Raw genomic sequence first — 19,049 nt, forward strand, 5'->3', positions numbered from 1 at the left:
AAGTTTGCCAGCCATGCTTTTCTCATGGCTCCCGCACAATGGCCCGTTTTCTGCCCACCTGCCGATTATGCTTAATTAGGCGAGGAGTTGATTAATTTGAGGTAATTGACAGCTAATTACAGGCCTGAGGGCTCATTAACTTGACGTCCTGTCTGAGGGAATCGGCTGGAGGGGGTCAGGTGATGTGCAGCCCCCCTCGGGCACCCGCTCGCTGCCCGCTCACCTGGGCGGTGGGGACAAGTGGGGCTGCGCAATGGGACAGCGGGGCCGTGGCCGCAGGCGCTTGGGGACCACGGACAGCCCAGAGGGTGGGAGGGATGCTGTGGGGCTGGGGGGTCCCCGCGGTGATAAAGCAGGCTCCGGGTGGAGAGGGGTTTGGGGGTGGATGTTGGGGTGGGGGCTCACGGAGCAGATGGCCAAGCATGCAGGTAGGAGGGGAGTTGGATGTGGGTGGCACAAGGGGGACATGGGTGGCACAAGGGGGACGTGGGTGGCACGAGGGCTCCCAAGGCTGCAGCTCGCCACTGGCTCAGCCAGCAGTCCCCACCGTGCCCGTGGCCCCGGCAGGGGTCTGCGGTGGCAGCGCGGTGCCACGGGTCTGTCACCCCAGCAGGAGCCCGTCGTGGCTGCCGGCAGGCTGCAGGTGCCCCCGCTCGCTGTGCCATTGCAAGGCACCCTTAGTCCCTTCGTATTTACAATAGAGAATACAAATCCTGGTTGAAAACAGGGAATTATTTTTTTCAGTAAGATTTTTCTCAGTTGTTTGTTACAGATGATGAGACAGCCAGAGAGATGTTCACCTAACATTCTGTACGATCTCCCTCACTGCAGACCGCGGGCATGTCCTCTGGATTTACAGATTTCCCCTTTTCCCTCCCTTCTGGAGCAGGCGGGATCCCTGCACAGGGAGGCTGAATGACCTCAGCAAGGCCATGCTGAAAATCGAAGAGCCGAGCCCTAAACCCAGGGCCCTGACCATAAAACCAGCATCGCCATATTCCTCAAGCACGAGGCAGGTTACCCAAACGTGGCTGCCACCTGCCAGAGGTCTGGCCTTGAAGCCACTCTTCTCCTGGGGGACAGGCAGCCCCAGCGGAGGGCTGGCAGGTCTGGGACGTTCCTAGCAATGCTGAGGAGAGGAGAAAAGGAGGTGGAGGTCTTTTTAAACTGTATATCTTGCTGCTGTCTAATTGTGTCAGGCAGGATGTGAAGGTCACAAAGCGGTGGCCAAGTTTTGTGGTGGTTTCTTGTTGCTGTGGAAGTGCTCACCATCCTTAGGCTTCATCTTCTCTTTTGGAAGTCTTGCCCCAGGATGTAACAACTGATTGTTAAGCTTGGTTCAGGATTTGGTGGTAAGCCAGTACAGAAAGGGGCAGAGAGGCTGAATTAAAAGTAAGCCACGGCCATGAGCAGGCTGACTGCAGGAGACTGTAACAGCTGGACTGTCCCAGCAGCCACAGGCGTCATACCAAGGTACTTTGCACTGCTACTGGCAGTGAAGGCTTGGACAACCCAAGTGGAAGGAATGGCACCTCCTGGCAAAATGGCAGGCAGCTCTTCCTGGGTGCCCATATGGAAGCCCTGTGAAGAATCCTCCAAATCATCATAAACCACTGTCTGACCTGACCACTGGGGCTCTTCAGGCAAAGGAAGCTGCATCGTAACTGCAGCCTTCTTGGATACTTCCCTTCGCCTGTTGGCATCATCCCTCTGCCTTGCTTTGGCCTTACTTCTGCCCGTGGCTCCTCTGACAGCACTGTGCCCTCCTCACGTTCTTGGTGCCATCAGAAGGGATGAAAATTAGTTAGAGGTGTCTCATCTGCCTATTGCTGACAGTGGATTTTAGGAACCCGGCTAAACAACTTGCTTCAATATCCTGCTATTACATTCCACAGCTAACTTATCCACTGCCCTTTATCCCTTTTGAAATGTACTGGTGTTTCATTTTCTATGCTCTCTTGTTTAAATTTCATGGAGTTGGGTAAAGCTGACTGCTCTCTATGGCAATCATTATTTAATACCCTTCTCCCATTTGTTGTTCCTTCTTTCTACCCTAAAGACACCCAGGCTTGGTGATGATTCACGGTATGGAGGCCAAATGGACCCATGTGACGAATAAATTTTGCTCACCTGCTCAGAACCTCTCCCGTGTCTGTCTCTTTCCGGAGAAGGTGCCCATAATTTCAGTTGTATTTGAGAGGAGAACACCCCGACAACTTTTATTATGGCATTTATCACTTAGAACCCAGGAGAGGAGTTATTTGGAGGAGCCCAGACAGGTAGTTTCCTCTTTCTCTCTAGATCCATTGTTGAAATTGGCTAAACCTTGGCCATTTCTCATCTTGACTATTGCAAGGCTGTTGCCTTCTAGCATAAATACAAAGACTATACATTGGTGCGATGATATTAAGCATTAGGTATAGCACCGGGCTACCTAGTAGTGAATTTCTTCCTCTTTTCTGTGTTGACACAGATTCCCTCAATAGTGCATGAGAGTCTTATGAACCGGGATACATTTAACCATATACATTTTCTGTGAGATTGCTTAAAGTTATCACCAGTTTACAGATGGAGCACTAGGACCCAGGTAGATTAAGTGGTTGCCCATCTTTAAGGGGATGTCTGAGTTAGACCCGGACAGGAAAAGTACATTCTCTGTGTTTTAACTCACTGAACCTTTACAGCTCTCTCTTGCTTTAGAGAGCCTCTCCCACCAAGCACCACACTGTGATGCTGAGTGCCTTTCTGAAGGAGGAATGTTTCACGGGGACTGTGATCCTTCCAAGGCCTAAGCTTTAGGAAAACTTCCTTTTTGATATTTAATATTTGCCTAAATTCCCAAGTCATTACTAGAAGCCAGAAGCCCCACTCCACCAAGTCTATAAGGACTTCCCCACTCCTTCTGTCTGTAAGGAAATTGCTGACTCCGGGCTTTGGGGGTCAGTTCTAACAGCCGGGAATTTTACACAGCTGTAAAGCTCTGGGTAGGCAGCAACAGGTAGGATCCTTGAGGGAGGGGTAAGTAGCCTTGCTAGGACTGTTTTATCAGATCTATGAAACGGGATACTGTAGGATCATTCATTTGAGAGGCGGTTTTTCAGAGCGATCCACCCCACAGCAGTATATTATGACTTCAACTGATGTCACTTCAGCCGGGAAGACTGGTTATTGGTGTATGTTCATGGATAGTTACGGGTATTTGAATACGGGTCTCTTGGACATCCAGAATTTAATTAGATATAGGCCATCTCCTTTCTGTACTAAGTCTGTGAGTGCTGGAGATAAAATTTTGGGAAAGACACCAGTTCTCAAAGAGAAGTATAAAATACCAGTAGCCTGTTTTACAGCAGTAGGAGTGCAAGTATTCCCCCCACAAACCACACGCAGGCTTTCTAAATAAGTTAACAGAATGGAAACTATTGCCGAGATCAAAGACAGGCTAACCTGTCTGAATTTAATTTGTTTTTTATGTCCGATTTTTTGGCTTTGGAATCCTCTGGCTCTTGGGAATTCAAAGAGGAGGGGAAGGTCTCAGCAAACCATTTGTCCATGGGAGGCAACTCTACCATTTTTGAAAAAGCAACCTGGAATTCCAGCAGGTGGGAGTGCTTTAGTAAGTCTCCAGATTTCAAGGAAGAGGGTAAGCTATTCCTACTTCAGAGCATTACCGAAGTAGTTGCAAGGATGCAGCGGCCGATGCCCATGCTGGTGTAAGACGCTGCACCAGCCATCACGTGAAGCAGTCATTGGTGTTGCCTGGATGAGAACTGTGCTCCGGTGTAGTCTGGTGACACGGCTTGCTCTTTTGGGATGCCCTTTCCATTGCCTTCCTTTTTGGACATAGCTCAGGCCATTTCAGGAGGAAGAGCGTTTGATCTAAAATACTAATTTTTTCTTGAATCTTCATCTGTTCTCTTCCAATTTGGCAGAGAGGAGCTGTTGTTCAACACCAACATCCCTGGCCCAGCCACAGACCCCTACCTTATAACTGCATGTGCGGCAGAAGCTACGTCTGAACCCCTTCACAGCACTGCCTGCAACCAGTGACTTTTTAAAAAGCCACCCGCTGATTCGCCAGTGTCTTCATTTCACCTGGGTACCTTTGTGGAGCGGGATAATACAACGGGCCAAGAGGACTGCTCTGAGCCCAAACAGTATGGATACCCCATATCTGAGGGAGGGTTTCTTAGGTCTGAGTTTTCTGAAAGACTCCCAGCTCTTCTTCATACCCAGGATGATTTTTTTCTGTAACATATAGAGGGAGTGGCCACCAAAAATAAGCTCTTTCTATTAAGTCTGGCTCCAGAAGTAATTTTTTTCCAGATTCACAGGGTCTGCCACAAATATTCTTAGCCCACGGTTAGACCAACCAGGTCAACTTCCCAGTTCTGAAGTTCAAAGAAGGTTATTTTTCAGGCGCTGCCCGCATAAGCAACACAGCTCCCAACCACCAGCAAACCAGCCCGTATTTTAAGCTTAAATGAGACCTCAGGATCAAAATCCTACACTTTCAACCCAAATGCAGTACATGATGCACAAATTACTGATGCACGTGCTTAACTTAATGTGCCTGAGAAGCCAGTTAGCAGAAGAGTGTACACAGGTGTGCGGATTTTTTATAGAATTTTGAACATAGTTGGACTTGAAGAGCTTTTCAGTAACTATTCTCTATCAGTACCTGGGTTTTGGGAGAGAAGCTGCCTGATCAACTGCCTTGCTCAGGACTAAGAGGGTTATTGTAATTATCTTGTTTGCAAGAAAAATAAGAATATTTATCTCATTTTAGGCTAGCAGAAGAAATAGCAATTGTAAAATTTATCATTAGCCTAAGTGTATTTTTATTTTGCTGATGAATAAATGTTGAATGACTGACCTTTGTGTTAGTATTTTTCCCATTATTTATGTAGGAATTTGAGATGAAATTTTCCATAAAATGCTGGAATTTTTCAAGACATTTGACCCAAATAAGAACAAACCACCTTATTCTTATGTGTCCTGCCTTTTCACATTTTGAGATAAGAGGAGACCCGAAAGCCATCAGGTTCCATGCTGTAGAAAATAAAGAATATTTCTGAACACTTAGCTTACGTGAGACTGTTCATGTTCACATGCAGCGGTGCTGACCTGTTGCAAACTTGTTTAAATTAAACTGAAGGGTCCAAAGGGGGACCTCATACCTCATTTGACTGAAGGTGCTGCAAGACAGCAAGAACCACAAGAACCAAAGAGATGGAAACCTTTCTTTTTAGACCAGCAAGCCACCAGCAGGACTAGTCTCCTCAAGTCCCTGAGAGCAGCCGGTTACCTCGGAAAGAGTAATTTCTCCTTCATAGGATCCACCTCTCTGTACCTCCAAGGCAGGACTGTCAGTCCAGAGTGAAGAAGGCGCTTCGGTAAATGTGGGACTGGCATGGAGGTATCAAACCATCTGCCATCCATCAGCAGAAGTCAGGCACAAGCAGCGAAAGGTTTGCCTCAGCACCGTCTTTCAACTAACGCACCAACAGGACCTCCTGCAGATCTGGGGAAAGGAGTACAGGGACAGCTGGTTCGGAGCATCTATCCACACCTTCCCCCACATCAAGGTACTTTGAAATTGTGTCGGTGCTAGACATTAAAAGACATCAGATACCCCTTCAAAGTACAGATTCTGTTTACTTTGGTATAACTCCAAGCTGGGATTTATAACCAATTTAGCAGGACGGATTCTCAGAATATATAGAGGTTGATTATTTTGGCATGACTGATCTCCAAGCCAATGCCGAGATTAAATTAATGTAGTGATCTGATAAGATAGTGTTCTTTTTGTTAGCTTCCCCAATAATACTTATAGTTTGCATATGTATATAAATTGTATGTAGCTTATTTGGATGCTATTTTTATTTCATTTCAGTTTAAGACTTTCATGAACACTATAATAAAATACATGTACAAATACTCTCCTGATACTTCTTCAGTAGGCAATAACAATTGCCCAGAATGGATATTACCAGGCAAAAAGCCTGACTGGATTCACTTAAGAAGTTAATGATTTCCACACATTTGTTTCACTGACAGCACATTTGGCTCATGGAATACACAGCACTCCGCCTGTACGTTGAAGTTTTCATGATGGGGACTTAGGACAAAGAGACATCTACCCACCCGCTACAAAGAAAATTACAAACATTACTTTTTTTTACCATGGATAATAATTTTGTTAAGTTACAAAAACTAGGATGCTGCCTATAGATTAAAGAAAAGGAATTATGCCATTGATCATAAACAAAAGAGGGTGGCAAATTTGGAGTTATCAGGAATATCTATTGCCAGTAACAGAATTAAAATTGGGGGGGGAAATTCACTAACCACCTAGGTACAAGAAAACAAGTATCAGCACTAGGGATTTATAAAGAACAAATCATGCTGGAGAGACCTGATTGCTTTTTTTAATAGAATTATGAAATTAGTGGATGACGGGAACATGGCGGATTTGATACATTTGGATTTTAGTAAAGATTTGATACATAAATCCTACTCAAAATTAATTCAAATTGGCTTGGCTATGCCACCACATGGAATGAAAAATTGGCTGGAGACCCACAAATAAAGGATAATGATGCATAAAAAGGTACTGTGTTGGAGGGAGAGGTCTCCCTCCATCCCAGGGATCAGCAGTCAGTTCTGCCCTATTTAACACCTCCTGACACGACACCTTCAGCCTGGCAATCAGGAAATTTTGTTGAGAAAGGGAGTGAAATATAGAAGGGTATCTGGGATAGACCAGGTGAAAATAAAAAGGGATGTCAGGAAAAATTCAAGTATTATCCAAACCACAGTATCCCGTCATGAGGAGGTCCCTAGAAAAGATCCTCCACCAGGGGAGAGTGACTGCAGCAGAAACCAAGATGGGAATTTGCAGTGAAGGACAGCAGAAACCCAGCTGGAGCGTTTCGGTAACAGAGCAGCAATTCATCCCAGTATGGAAGGACCAGAAGGCTTTTGCGGTATCTGTCCCAGGCAGGTTTTGGTGGTGCAGCTGGCAGGGGACCTCCCGGAGTCTCTCCTATCGCGTGCTGGAGACAAAACTGCAGCAGGAGATTTTTCTTCCCAGAAACAACCAGTGCGGACACTCACAGTGAAGGCAACCTGATTTGGGAGAAGGGCTTTAAATAGATCCTCATTAATTTTATTTTTTTTAAATGTAAATCCAGGAAAGAAAATGGCAGTAAAGCAAATTAAATGCATTAATAGCAGGCATAAATCCCCATTTTCCTAATGTTTTCCCCTTCTCTATCGCTCAGTCCATTTGCAATTTCAGCTATTCCCCACCTCATCCTCCCGCCCACCCACAGGTGTATGTGGGTGTCCCAGGGACTTTGGAACCTGTAGGCCAGTTCCAGGCAGCTTTGCAGAGGGCAGGTAATACAGTCCTGTACATTTTGTTCCGTTAATTGGCTGACAAAAGAAAGAAATCCAATTAGTGCCCTCACTGTTAAGCACCTCACTGCCTCCGTTAGGCATCAGAGAATCCACACATGATGCAATCTTGAGAGACACATCCGCAAGGAAAATCATGCTTCCCTGGCTGGTCCCACTGCTCAGGAAACTTCGGCTTTGCTCTGACCTCCTTCTTGCTGAAAACCACTACTTATTCCTATTCGCTCCCCTTTTGTTTTGGGTTTTTTTTCAGTATTTTTCTTCTCAAACTGCATTTGTAACAGCCTGCGTTCCTTGCTCTCTTGCATTCTCCCCAGCCTCCTGCCCGTGCCTTGCCATCCTCCCAGCTGTGCTTTCTTACCTCCCTTGGTCTCCTCTCCTCTGGTTTTAAGGCCCTATTTTTGAATTCTTCTCATGTCCCTGCATTTTTCTTCCTGACTTCCATATCACTCCATTTTCACAGTCCTGTCCCACCAAAATAGCTTGCTAATCATATTTTGACACTTGCTAGTGAAACTCCTGCGAACCTTACCCAGATGAGTTACACTAATGGGGTACCCTAACATTTATTGTAGCAAGTGCCTCCCTGTCCAAACTATTGAAACGAAGGAGGGGAGTGATCTCTCTTTTGCTAGAGCAAATAGTTGCAAGCTCCCTAGAGAGAGCTGCAGCAATCATTTTAATAATGTTCTCTTTAAGGCAGGATCAGAGCCATGGAGCATCAGAGCCAGAGGAAAGCTTTCAACATGGCAGAACCAGGAAAATTACACTTTTCCTGCCCTCGTCTGCCTGTCGGCAAACGTTTGGACTGAGCAAGTGTAGAATTACATGAAATCTGGAAAGCAGCGCTTAACACCCTCTCTGGATGAGTGTGAAAGGCTTGGGAAGGTCAGAATAAGTGTTTTACATCAGTGAGGATGTTATAATTATTATTAGGATCTCTGTAATGGCCATAGCTCTCCTAAATGCATGTGTACACCGTGCACGCTGTGGCAGTTAATAGCACTGAGAGAAACCTTCATTTTTAGTGTTCTGTTTTAAATTCTCAATCTTTAACACAGCATTAAAGTGACTTTTAAAAAAATTTAATTCTCTGAATAGTTCTTACAGGTCCTTAAAAAAAGATTAAAATGCCTGGTATTGCACTGTAATTTATTATTATTTAAATTACTAATGCCTGTCAGTTGCTTAGGCGTTTTGTGGGGGGTTTTTTGTTTTTTTTTTTAAAGCCACATCTATTTAATGAAACAAGGCAGATGGCAAGCAGTGGAAGGGCCACTGGACTGTGGCTAAGAAGTTACAGGGTTTGAGCTGTGTTTACTGGATAACCTCTTAACAAGTGTCCTTCCATCGTGGTGTCTCCTTTCCTCCTGCTACTCTCTTACTGCTTCATCTGCTCATAAGCTCTTGAGGACAGAGACTTTCACCTAATTATGTGTTTCCATGATTCACAGCACAATAAGGTTGTGATACTTGCTGAGGTCACTGTGACTTAAATGACTACTGTAATGCAATGGATAACTCAAATTGCTAAAGAGAGACCCTCCAAACACCACTCCAGCCCACAGGCCGGGTACCACACGATTATTTAGCACAGGAATGCTGAAGGCCTTAGTGGAGGACACGAGGGGCCATGCACCACCTTCCCCAGGTGCATATTTTTCACCTGTCTTCACAATATTCTCCAGTGCCGCTAATCCGTATGAAGGATGCTCTTCACAACGTCCTCTTCACAAGGACACAAAACTGACACTTTTTTTATACTCAGTCGATCCATATCTGCATTTGGAAGCCAGAAATTTGGCATGATATTATTAATACAGCAAGATGACCGGCCAGCAAAATAGAGGCATAACAAGCTAGGATCCTAATACTTCCTTGGGCAAAGAAACCAAGATAAAGCAGGAAAACCAGCCGTGTGTCCTCTTGGAGACTTTTCTCCTGGTGTCTGCCGGTGAGGTCCAGTCTCTGGAGGGAGGCTTGATATGGGAAGCGTCAGCAACCCTCACTCAGGGAGATCACTCAGCTCCCGAGCTTCCAGGAAAATGGAAGTGGAAGGTATGGAAGTAAAAATGGAGGTGGGTATGATGGTCTGTAGCTTTCTGCCATTGATGCAGGACTCCTCCAGACTGAAGCATCTGGAAGGCAAGGCAAGCAGCCACTCGCTGTAACAGGCAGTGACCGTAGTTTTCCCTCTTCAGAAGCTGGTGTTACGGAACACTTGCAAGCAGTGGTGGTGTGGGTTTCACCAAGCATCCACCAGAGAGCCTCAGGCCAGGTGGAGTCACCGCATTTGGATGTTTCTCTCTCTGCCTCTTTCTATTCGTGAGGCAGCATAAAAGCTGCCAGCTCACTGGGGCAAGGCAGGAGCAATAAAGCTTTTTGCCTTTTCTCTCTGGGTTTTAGTAAGAGGATTACACATCTCCTCCTTCTAGAATAAACCTCTTTGCAAGGAAGATACTTCTCAAGCCCTCTTTGGAGATCAGTCCCTGCATCAAGACTCCTAAGATTCAAGCCATATCACAGCCGCCAGTAGGAAATGAACCCCCGTTAAAAGGGAAAGGCTTTTACAGCTCTGCAGGACTGCGGGGCTAGGACACGGTATAGCATGGTATACGTGCTGCCACGGCGGAAGGGTCCTTGCTGGGTTCATGGCTGTCGCGGACAGAAAATTAAGGAGGCGCAAGCACAGAGCAGAGTTCAAGCTCCATCCAAGATGACAGGAGACTTGCTGGAGCCTTGGAGAGACGCAGCTAACCCTCCTGCTGAAACAGCTTCACCAGCAGGGACACGTAACCCAAGAAAGAAAAGAGGAAATCTCCTGTAACTTTAACACTTGACCAAAGATGTTTGAAAACAGTACCCAAGCATGCATGAGTGCACGCAATGAGCACGCTGTTAAAACAGAGAAAGCAAATCGACAGCTTTAAGACATAATCATATGTTTTACTACATCTAGCCCAAAGACACGGATTAATTAAGGACCCTTAGAAGGACCGTAACATCCAAATCAGACTTAATCACCAATACATTCCCATAACTTTGGAAACATCAACCAGCAATTACTTCTGCAAGTTACTATGTCTGTTTACAAAAACACTTATGCATTAGAATGGAAGTCTGTGTGACAAACAAATAAAACAGCTCACTGCCACTGACCCTCCTCAGCACCCACTGCGCTTCCCTGCTGCTGAGGCTATCTGGCCACTGTGACACTACAGACCTGCTCTGGCTCTTTCTTGTTTTCCATCTCTCCCATCACTCTCTTTACCCTCCCTGTAGCAGGCATGAAAGTGCATTATTTTTTTAATTATTTTTTGTTTGTTTGTTTGTTTCTTTAGTGTTTTCTATGGCTCCTTTGGTCATCATCTTCACCTGCCTTAACCAATGTGAATCGTTTCAATTTTGCCTAGCTGCCCTCCTGGAGCAAAAGAAACATCCTAGTATGTATGCACATCTTGCTCCTCACCTCAGACCACAAGCGTCCCACCATCAGCGTAGAGAGGGATAGTCTGATTTACCTCCACATCACCTCCCGTCTTTCTAGCTCTCCCCCTCCTGGCTCCACCAGGACCTGTGACAATCACAACAAGCCACAGGAGCTACACCTCTGGATGGCACCCAGAGCCATGGTGACTCCTCAGGTCTCTCCCTACTGCCCACTCCCCACCTCTGCTGGACACAAGTCCATGCTTTGCATTCTGCGTGGAAGGGCACTGGGGAGAAGGGCTGCCGGAGCTTGACCCACCGCCGCTGCAGCGTGCTGCCCTTTCCCTCGCCTTGCTGACCATTTTCATGGTTCTGCACTTTTGGATGGCTGATGGATGCATCACATGTAAACCCCCTGCCCCTCGTACGCATGGCGTTTGCCTGGCTTGCCCAGCGAGGTGGTTGGGTTTTGGAAGCACCAGGTGCAGCTGCTGGGACTGCTGGTTGGAGAAACATTTGCCTCCTGAGCCCGTTAATTAGCACAGTAACGGTAACTGTGCTCCATTAGCCAACCCATGTGGTCAAGTCCCCTCCCCGTCCACCAACCTTGCCCTTAATGAGAGCTGGAAGGGGGACACTCACAAAACACTGCCTCAGAATAATATTCGGCTTTGTCCGCGCCGGTAACGAGAGCTGACAGGATCACTACGTCCATTTCTCTTCTAATTAGCACACTTCCAGCTCAGCCTGAGCCAGCAGCCAGAGAAAAGCGATCGGACAACCGTACCGAATCACAAACACAAAGAGGCCCATTCCCTGTAATTAGGTGAGACAATCCCTCAGTCTTTTCTCGGCTGGAGCTTGCCGGTAAGACTCTCGCTGTTTTGGTAAGTCCCAGCAACACAAGTTACACGTCTCCCCAGGACACTAATAAGCCCCTAATTGTCTTCCGCTTCACACGGCTCATACCATAGGTCTGACTTGGGGGAATTCTTCTAACGAGCGGCAGCCAGCGCTCCCCGCGCTGCAGACGGACGGGGAGCCGCCTCCCGGGCACCGGCCGGAGAAGGGGGACGGGGAGAAACAGCCAGAAAAGCAGCCCAGGCGCTGGGGCCCAGCGCTGCGGCACGGGGCTGGTGGTGGGGCGGCAGCCACCCGGGGCTGGGGACACGGACCTCGTCCACCCTCTCTCCATCACCGCCGCCCACCTCCTGCATGGTGGAAAGCAGGAGTCCAGCTCTCTGCCCGCCTTCTCTGCCCTCGCCTCCGGTGGGACACGGGTTCCTGTGCTTCCCTGCAGAAACGCACCACCCAGACCCAGCATGTGATGGCCAAGATGTGCCCTAAGTCTCTGCTGAGGTTCACCGGGGGCTGCCCTTGGAGAAACGCACCTGGCATGGGCTTTGCTCCAGCGAGGCCGTGGCAATCCTCTGGCTCCGAGTTCAGGCTAGGAAGGAGCACGGGTATAAAGGAGACCCTGGAAGAGGATACGTGCTAGGTCTCACCAGACAGCTTTCCAAAGATACCCACGAAACGACTGAAAACATGAGAACTTCCAGAAGTTGTGGGGTGGGCAGGAGACCCCAGCTCAAATCCCTGAGCAGAACAAGGCAGACAGACACACACTCCCTCCAACTTTCAACCCGACACTTGAGAAACCACCATCAACCAAATTATTTTTTCAGCAAAACATTTCCCCTAATTTTTGACGACAAGCTGATTCTGAGCAAAACATCCCAGCTGATCCCATTAAGGATGCTGAGGGCCTGCAGACCCCTTTGCCGCCGTGCAGCTAATTACACGCTGACCCCTCCTGCAACGGGCCTCGCCAGAAGGGACCGGTCCCCTGCTATCACACGTGCTCTTTGGCTTCGGTGTGCTAAGCAGGGGCAGAGACCAAAGACAGGGTGACAAACTGATCCATGCACAGTACTAGAGAGAGACAGGCACCGGCCATGCCCTGAAAGGCAACTTAGGATGATCGATATATTTATATATAAAAATAAGCCAATTAAAACTAGCTATCACCAATAAGCTATTTTAATAGAGGGGGAGGAAAACAAAATGAAGGCCACAGAACCCAGCACCTGAGCATCCGTGCCCGCTCGGGTCACTTTGCTGGTCTCGTCCCCCATCCTCACGCAGCTGAGGAGCCCCTTCCCACCTTTCCGTACATCACCTGCTGCCGTCCGGGCTGTTGTAGTAAGTGAAAGATGCCAAATGGCAAATGCCTGGTGCTTCAGAATTAGCTTTCAAATTCTGTGATTACGAGGAAAGTTGTATTTTGGGGAGGGGAATCCTCCCTGGCATCCAAATGCCTGCAAGCTCAAAATTTAATTACCCTATATAATTACACCTACTCATCAGCTATTGGCCACAGAGCCGGCCTTTCAAGTGATACAGAACCAAGTCAAGTACTTTGTCCCCCCAGAGATCTGGTCAATAAATAAGGTGCAAGGTCATTCTTATTACCCATTTTTTCTACTAGCAATTAAGTAAGGGCTTTCAAGCTCAGCCCTCTTCCTCTTTTCTGTTCCTTACTGAGGTGTCTATAACAGAGACAGGCAGGGAGCGTTCTGGCTTCACTGGTCACTGATCTGTATTATAGGAATCAGCAGGCAGGCCAGAGGTCAGCCACACAAACCCAACAAGAAAACGCCTGTTCTGTACATGCATCAGCTGCCTGGAGTCAGTCGTCCTGCTCAAAGGGACATGACAGAAAAGGTCAAGTCTAAAAATCGGTAGTTTCAGTGAATGATAAAGTCAAAATGTGAAGAGACCCTGTCATGCTGAAAATCTAGCACAATCTAAATAAAAATGGCATTATTGCACATATTCAGTGTGGATTACACTCTATAGAATAAACTGGATCAGCCCATACTTCACTTAAGCTTTTAAATATCTTTATGTGGACTTCAAATCATTAGTCACAATTGACTTCAGGATTTTGCATTTCACATCCTCCTGAAAGAAACCCAAAGCACTGATGTAAGGATTGGCTCGCAGAGGTAATGCATCTCTAGAACAGCTTCAGTTCCAAGAATCACAGTATTACATCAAACCAAAAGGATCCAGCTCTTTTTTCCTTTCCTTTTCCTCTCTTTTCTTTTTCCTTTTTTTTTTTTTTTTTTTTTTTATTTTCTTGCCTTTTTAAATATCAAGGTTCAACTCTTCTCAGGGCAATGCATATTTGGCATCACACATACAACAGGTTTGGAAGTATTTGGTATGCTAGCTGATGTATATGCTGGGATGTGCACATAGGAACCATGGGGTCTAGTATTTCTGTGGTGGGAAGTTTTTACTATAGTGATTACAGAAATGTGTTCACAACGTTTGCATTTGTTGTTCTAATCACATTTGTTCAGTTCAGAGTGTTGGTTCACGGGAAGTTTCTGTCCAACTGTGATCATGCTGGGCTGAAAATACAGAGGACCTTCTGGAAAATTGTCTTGCAATGAATTATCACTAAAGACTGATTATTTACTGACTTTTAAAAAAGTGTCACTACAGAATGGCATATGAAAATGGAGGTGCAACACTAAGAAGCGAGGATTCTTTTCACGTTACATGAAGTTTGCATGCCGTGTTCAGATAGTTCACTCAAAGACATGACGCATTTCCCCATCACGAGTACCCCTGGTGGCTGGAGTTCTTGCTTAGGAGGAACTCAGCCATGAGGATGCCTGAAACGCCTCTATCAAGACTGGACCTCTGGCGTTTTGAACGACTGCTGGCTCTAGCAGAGTGTATGTATCACTGTGTGGATTTTCTGCAACAGTAATTTGCAAGTTGTCTTTTTCTTTTGATTGCATTATGTCTAAAAATCGGTATCAGCTTATAAGTATTACAGAAATGTTTATGAAGTGTTACTGAACTTGTGGCAGAATAACAGTCCAGGATTTCAGGCCATATGACAAAGATTTAATTTACCTTTTTTACATGCTGCATAGGTTGATGATGGAACTATCTGGTATCACTTCCTCAACATGAAGTGGTTGGCATAATTGTTGTCATGATTTGGAAAAAGTGTTGTTTGCCTAAAACAAATTACTGTGGTTGAAGATGGAGTGGAAGAGATCAGCTGCATGCCCAGGCTGCAAATATAAGTGACGATCCTATTCTTAGAGATATTCAAACCATGATTGAGCCCATGATGATGAGGGACAAAACAGCAGAGGAAAAAATACAAGCTGTAATTAGGACTTAGACACTTCTACAGTATGCTCACACGCTGCAGTTTTGGTTATGCCATCTCAGGCTGTAACAGAAGACAGCTGAACATTGTGAATGTAAGGAAGGTGAAACATAACCATGATACCGAAAACATAGCAGGAGCTGAAAAATCGTGAGTAGTGCACAGACAGCAAAGAAAAAAAGCCCAAACAACTGTTTCTGACGATAAAAGAAATTAAAGGTTCAAAATGGCATTATCAGGTAAGCAGGTTTAAAACAAACAATTACACCCACCCACCCCCACCTTTTTTTTTTTAAATCCTTTGTATAACTGAATTATAGAACTCACTGTCCAGGGGCATTTGAGAGGCCAGAAGTACAGACTAAGACTAAGTACAGACTAAATTAGGACTAAGACAAATTTATGGAGGGTAGGATCTACTGTGGACCAGATTCAACTAAAACAGATTGCTGGATGCTGTGTAAGTTACCCTAAAGCAAAATCAGTCCATGTAAGCCTTTTGTTTATATCCTTACCTATCCTTCTACAACTGTTTGTAATCAAAGCGAAGATTACAGATAAGATGGGCTTGCAATTTTGACTTGTAATAGCACCTTCCATTTTTATGTAACATCAAAATCACTAAAATAAACCAGAATAAGGTTCAAACATTACCTCCAAGTTGGATTAGTCAGTTTTCACTGATCTGCTACTTCTAGGTGATTTGTTGTGGGGAAATGTGAACAATAGTTGTGAACTGTGGGTTATAGGATTGTTCTGAAATTGTTAATTTCATTAATGGCAAAACACCGAGTTAAATGGAGGATCACATTCTTCAATTGCCAGTGCAACTAGAGTTTTATTTTTATAATGATTAACATGACAAACAAGAATTTCTTCTTAGCTGGATTAAATAGAAAAGCATTTGATACTCCAAGACTGAAGAGCAAATAGGCTTTAACAACTGAATACATTTAACACTGGCATTTAAAAGGAACTAAATACATACTGGGTTTCTTTCCAAGAACCTCACAGTACCATTTAACATACCAACACATGAAAACACTTTATAAAGCAATACATTAGCTTGATTAATATTACCAAATCAAGTTTTGGTTTTTTTTGTTTGAAAATACAGAAGGTTATCAGCAACAAAAAGTCACCTAGAATTTCCTGTATAGATAATATACTGCAAAGATGTCAAGAAGGACATCACTAAAGGAAAAAAACAGGGTTCAATGGGGTATGAAAGCCCTTAGTATCATTTGGATATTGCCAAATATTTATTTACTGATGAGAATGGAGCATCCACAGGCCAAACACCCTGAGGTGGTGGCGTGCAGAAGCGTGAAGAGCGTTACCTAAGTGGCTAAGCAAAAGCTTTTGCATCTCAGAGGACTACTTTGGAAACCCAGATGAATTTGCAAGCTTTCCATTTGTTTATTATCAAACCAGAAAAGAGTAACAGATATGACTACAATTCTCTGGCTAACACACAAAAATACATATAAATATTACCAATAAAAAATGCGTCACTGACTAATCTCTACAGATGACAAATACAAAGCCAATAAATATCACAATTCTATAACACGTGTTACTGGCTGCCCTATAGAATAAAAGTAATAGGCATGTGGTAAAAGGGGTTTTTTGTTTGTTTTTAAAATATATATGTTACTAAAAACTACCTAAAATTTGAAATCCCTTACTGAAAATGTCAGAAAATATACATATACTTCCATGCCAGGCTTTTGCATCTTCTCCTATATTCCTTCTCCTTTCAGATCCTAATTCCTTAATGTGTTGGACCAACAAACCTCTATAAAATGCACAAACTCATATCAGTGACACAGATGAAGTATACCATTACGTTATATATGTATATACATATTATATACATAGGATACAAACTTAAAATTGCATTCAAAATGTGTAATTCAATACCTAAAGCTACATCAACGTCAGTTTGCACCAGCAGGTTTTTTCCTCTGTCTCTGAATTACCACTTTCAGCTTCTCTTCACATTCATCTGTCTTAACCCTCATGTTCTCAAGGGATAGAGTTCCTGTTAAGCTCAGCCCTGCATAAACTGTGAAGCACAGAAATAAATCCATTAACTTTAAAATGAGACTCCTGACATTCCTAAATATTCAGTATTTGTGCAGGGTCTTTCCAGGATGCAGAATTTAACTCCTTAAACTTAGTTAACAGGAGCTGTCCATAACAAGCCTAGTTCTGACCGGTAATAACCAAGACCACAGATTGCAAACCAAAAGGTCACCAGCATGTCAGTAAAAAATTAGAGACGTACGTTTGATTAAAAAAATCTCCTCCTCTTTATTGCACACGCACCTTAAAAAGAGTCTCCTCTCTGCAAAGACAGAAAAATGCAATGCTCTAAGGACAGCCTGTTACACATAGTATTTCCAAGCCATTTCTCCTCCCAGATGTGATGGCACGCTGGTAAACGACAAGTTTTGAAAAGCCTGCATGCTAAAAATAACATTCCTAAACAGAGAAAAAACCCTGCTCTTCACCCAATGTTTCGATACTATGTTGTGCTCTGAAAGGAACGTATTTACTTATGCTTAAAATGTTGTTTTCTAGGAAAAGGAAAGAGGATGAAATGAAAAATAATTAATCTCTTAAATAAAACAAGCAGTCTAAACATGCTCCTTACCTCTTCTCTGGGGTGAAGATACAGAAGTACATTAACAGAAGGAAAAGCCATTAAACCGTAAGATGAATAAAGCCCAAAACTGTGCTGAAAGATACCAGGTCACAGAAAATTCTATCTTAAAAATTCTGGGTTTGTTGGTGTTTTGTAATTAAAAACATGACACAATGTTATTTTCAGAAATGTTAAGATTCTGTATAAGCAGACCGTCCTTGCAATGGGGCTAACAATCCTCTTGCCCCTTCTTGTAGCACCAACTGAAAATATTACTGCCTTTCAACTCTGTAACCTTCCTGTTTCTAGCTCTGTAAGAAGCTGAGAACTGCAGCGGACTGACAAAGCTCCTTCTTTGTGTACCAGCCAAAGTTTCTGCAGGGACATTTTCCTTCCTGACACAGTAACATCTCTTTATTCCTTACGGTCTGTCAGTCTCTATTTCACTAGAGAACCATTTAGCGGTGAGATGAAGCTCCTGGTACATCAAAGGTCTGGAGGTCCTCCTTGGAGTACCAGACACGCTTCTCTGAAGGCAGCGAGGAACTGGGCTTTAATGCTCAGACCACACTCAGCTTCTACACTAGAAGCACATGCTCCTGCTGAACCACAGTTACTGGTCAATCCACAGCCCAAACGATGCTCAAATCTTTTAGCACAGGAGCTGCAAGTAGAAAACTTGCATCTAAGGCAAAAGACACACAAAACGTGCTTCATGATGCACACTGGCCAGTGTCAGATCTGCTGTGTGCTTCACACAGGTGCTGCCACTGAGAGCCATCGAATTAAGGGCACTATGGCTGTTCGCTTTGAACAGCTGATTGAAACAGGTAATTCTGTCACAGCGTGTCAGGGCCAAGTCTCCCTGTTGGACACCTTTGGTCAGATGAAATCTGAATTCCAACGCAGCCCACTGCGGTCCTTGTGACCTGTGTATGCAACGTCTCCCCCGTAGAGGGGTGAGCTGTGGAAACACAAAGAGGTCTTTGCTTCTGAAGGTCTAGAGCAAGAGCTTTGTACTTCTTAGCAGTTCTGGGGTTCATCTGGATCCGTGGTATGGAAAATGATCTAGTTGGGGTATTTTTGTCCAAACTCCAGATGTAGCAGCTATTTTTTGGGTTTCTCTAGGATGTTCAGGAATTTCCCTCGAGTCATCTCTCTAGCTGAAATCACAAGGGAGAAAAAAGAAATTAGTATTTTTTAAAAAGCCAAGAAATGCAAACAGTTGTATAATTTATGGATTTTAACCAGGGGATAAAAAATTAGTTTAGATTTGTGCTTATACCAATAGTGAGTAAGAATTATTTTATTTATTTGGTTTTTAAGGCAAAAAATAAATAAAACTGCATTCCA

At 44.6% G+C, this 19,049-nt stretch overlaps 1 protein-coding gene across 6 annotated transcripts in view; it reads right to left on the reverse strand.

Annotated features, from left to right (window-relative positions):
- Window positions 1-458: 458 nt before the first annotated feature.
- The window catches only part of LIN52 (lin-52 DREAM MuvB core complex component), a 62,170-nt gene continuing 43,579 nt past the window's right edge, over window positions 459-19,049 (reverse strand). For 3 of the 6 annotated variants that reach the window (XM_055794316.1, XM_055794760.1, XM_055794519.1), the window contains one exon: window positions 15,865-18,859. In XM_055794316.1, the coding sequence (XP_055650291.1) occupies window positions 18,804-18,859 (56 nt within the window). In that variant the 3' untranslated portion in view covers window positions 15,865-18,803. Of the gene's footprint in view, window positions 7,129-15,864; window positions 18,860-19,049 lie in introns of those variants that run through there. The other 3 variants (XM_055794387.1, XM_055794446.1, XR_008745592.1) reach the window with 3 other exon arrangements.

Source organism: Falco peregrinus, chromosome 1, assembly GCF_023634155.1.
Source record: "Falco peregrinus isolate bFalPer1 chromosome 1, bFalPer1.pri, whole genome shotgun sequence".
Lineage (NCBI taxonomy): Eukaryota > Metazoa > Chordata > Aves > Falconiformes > Falconidae > Falco > Falco peregrinus.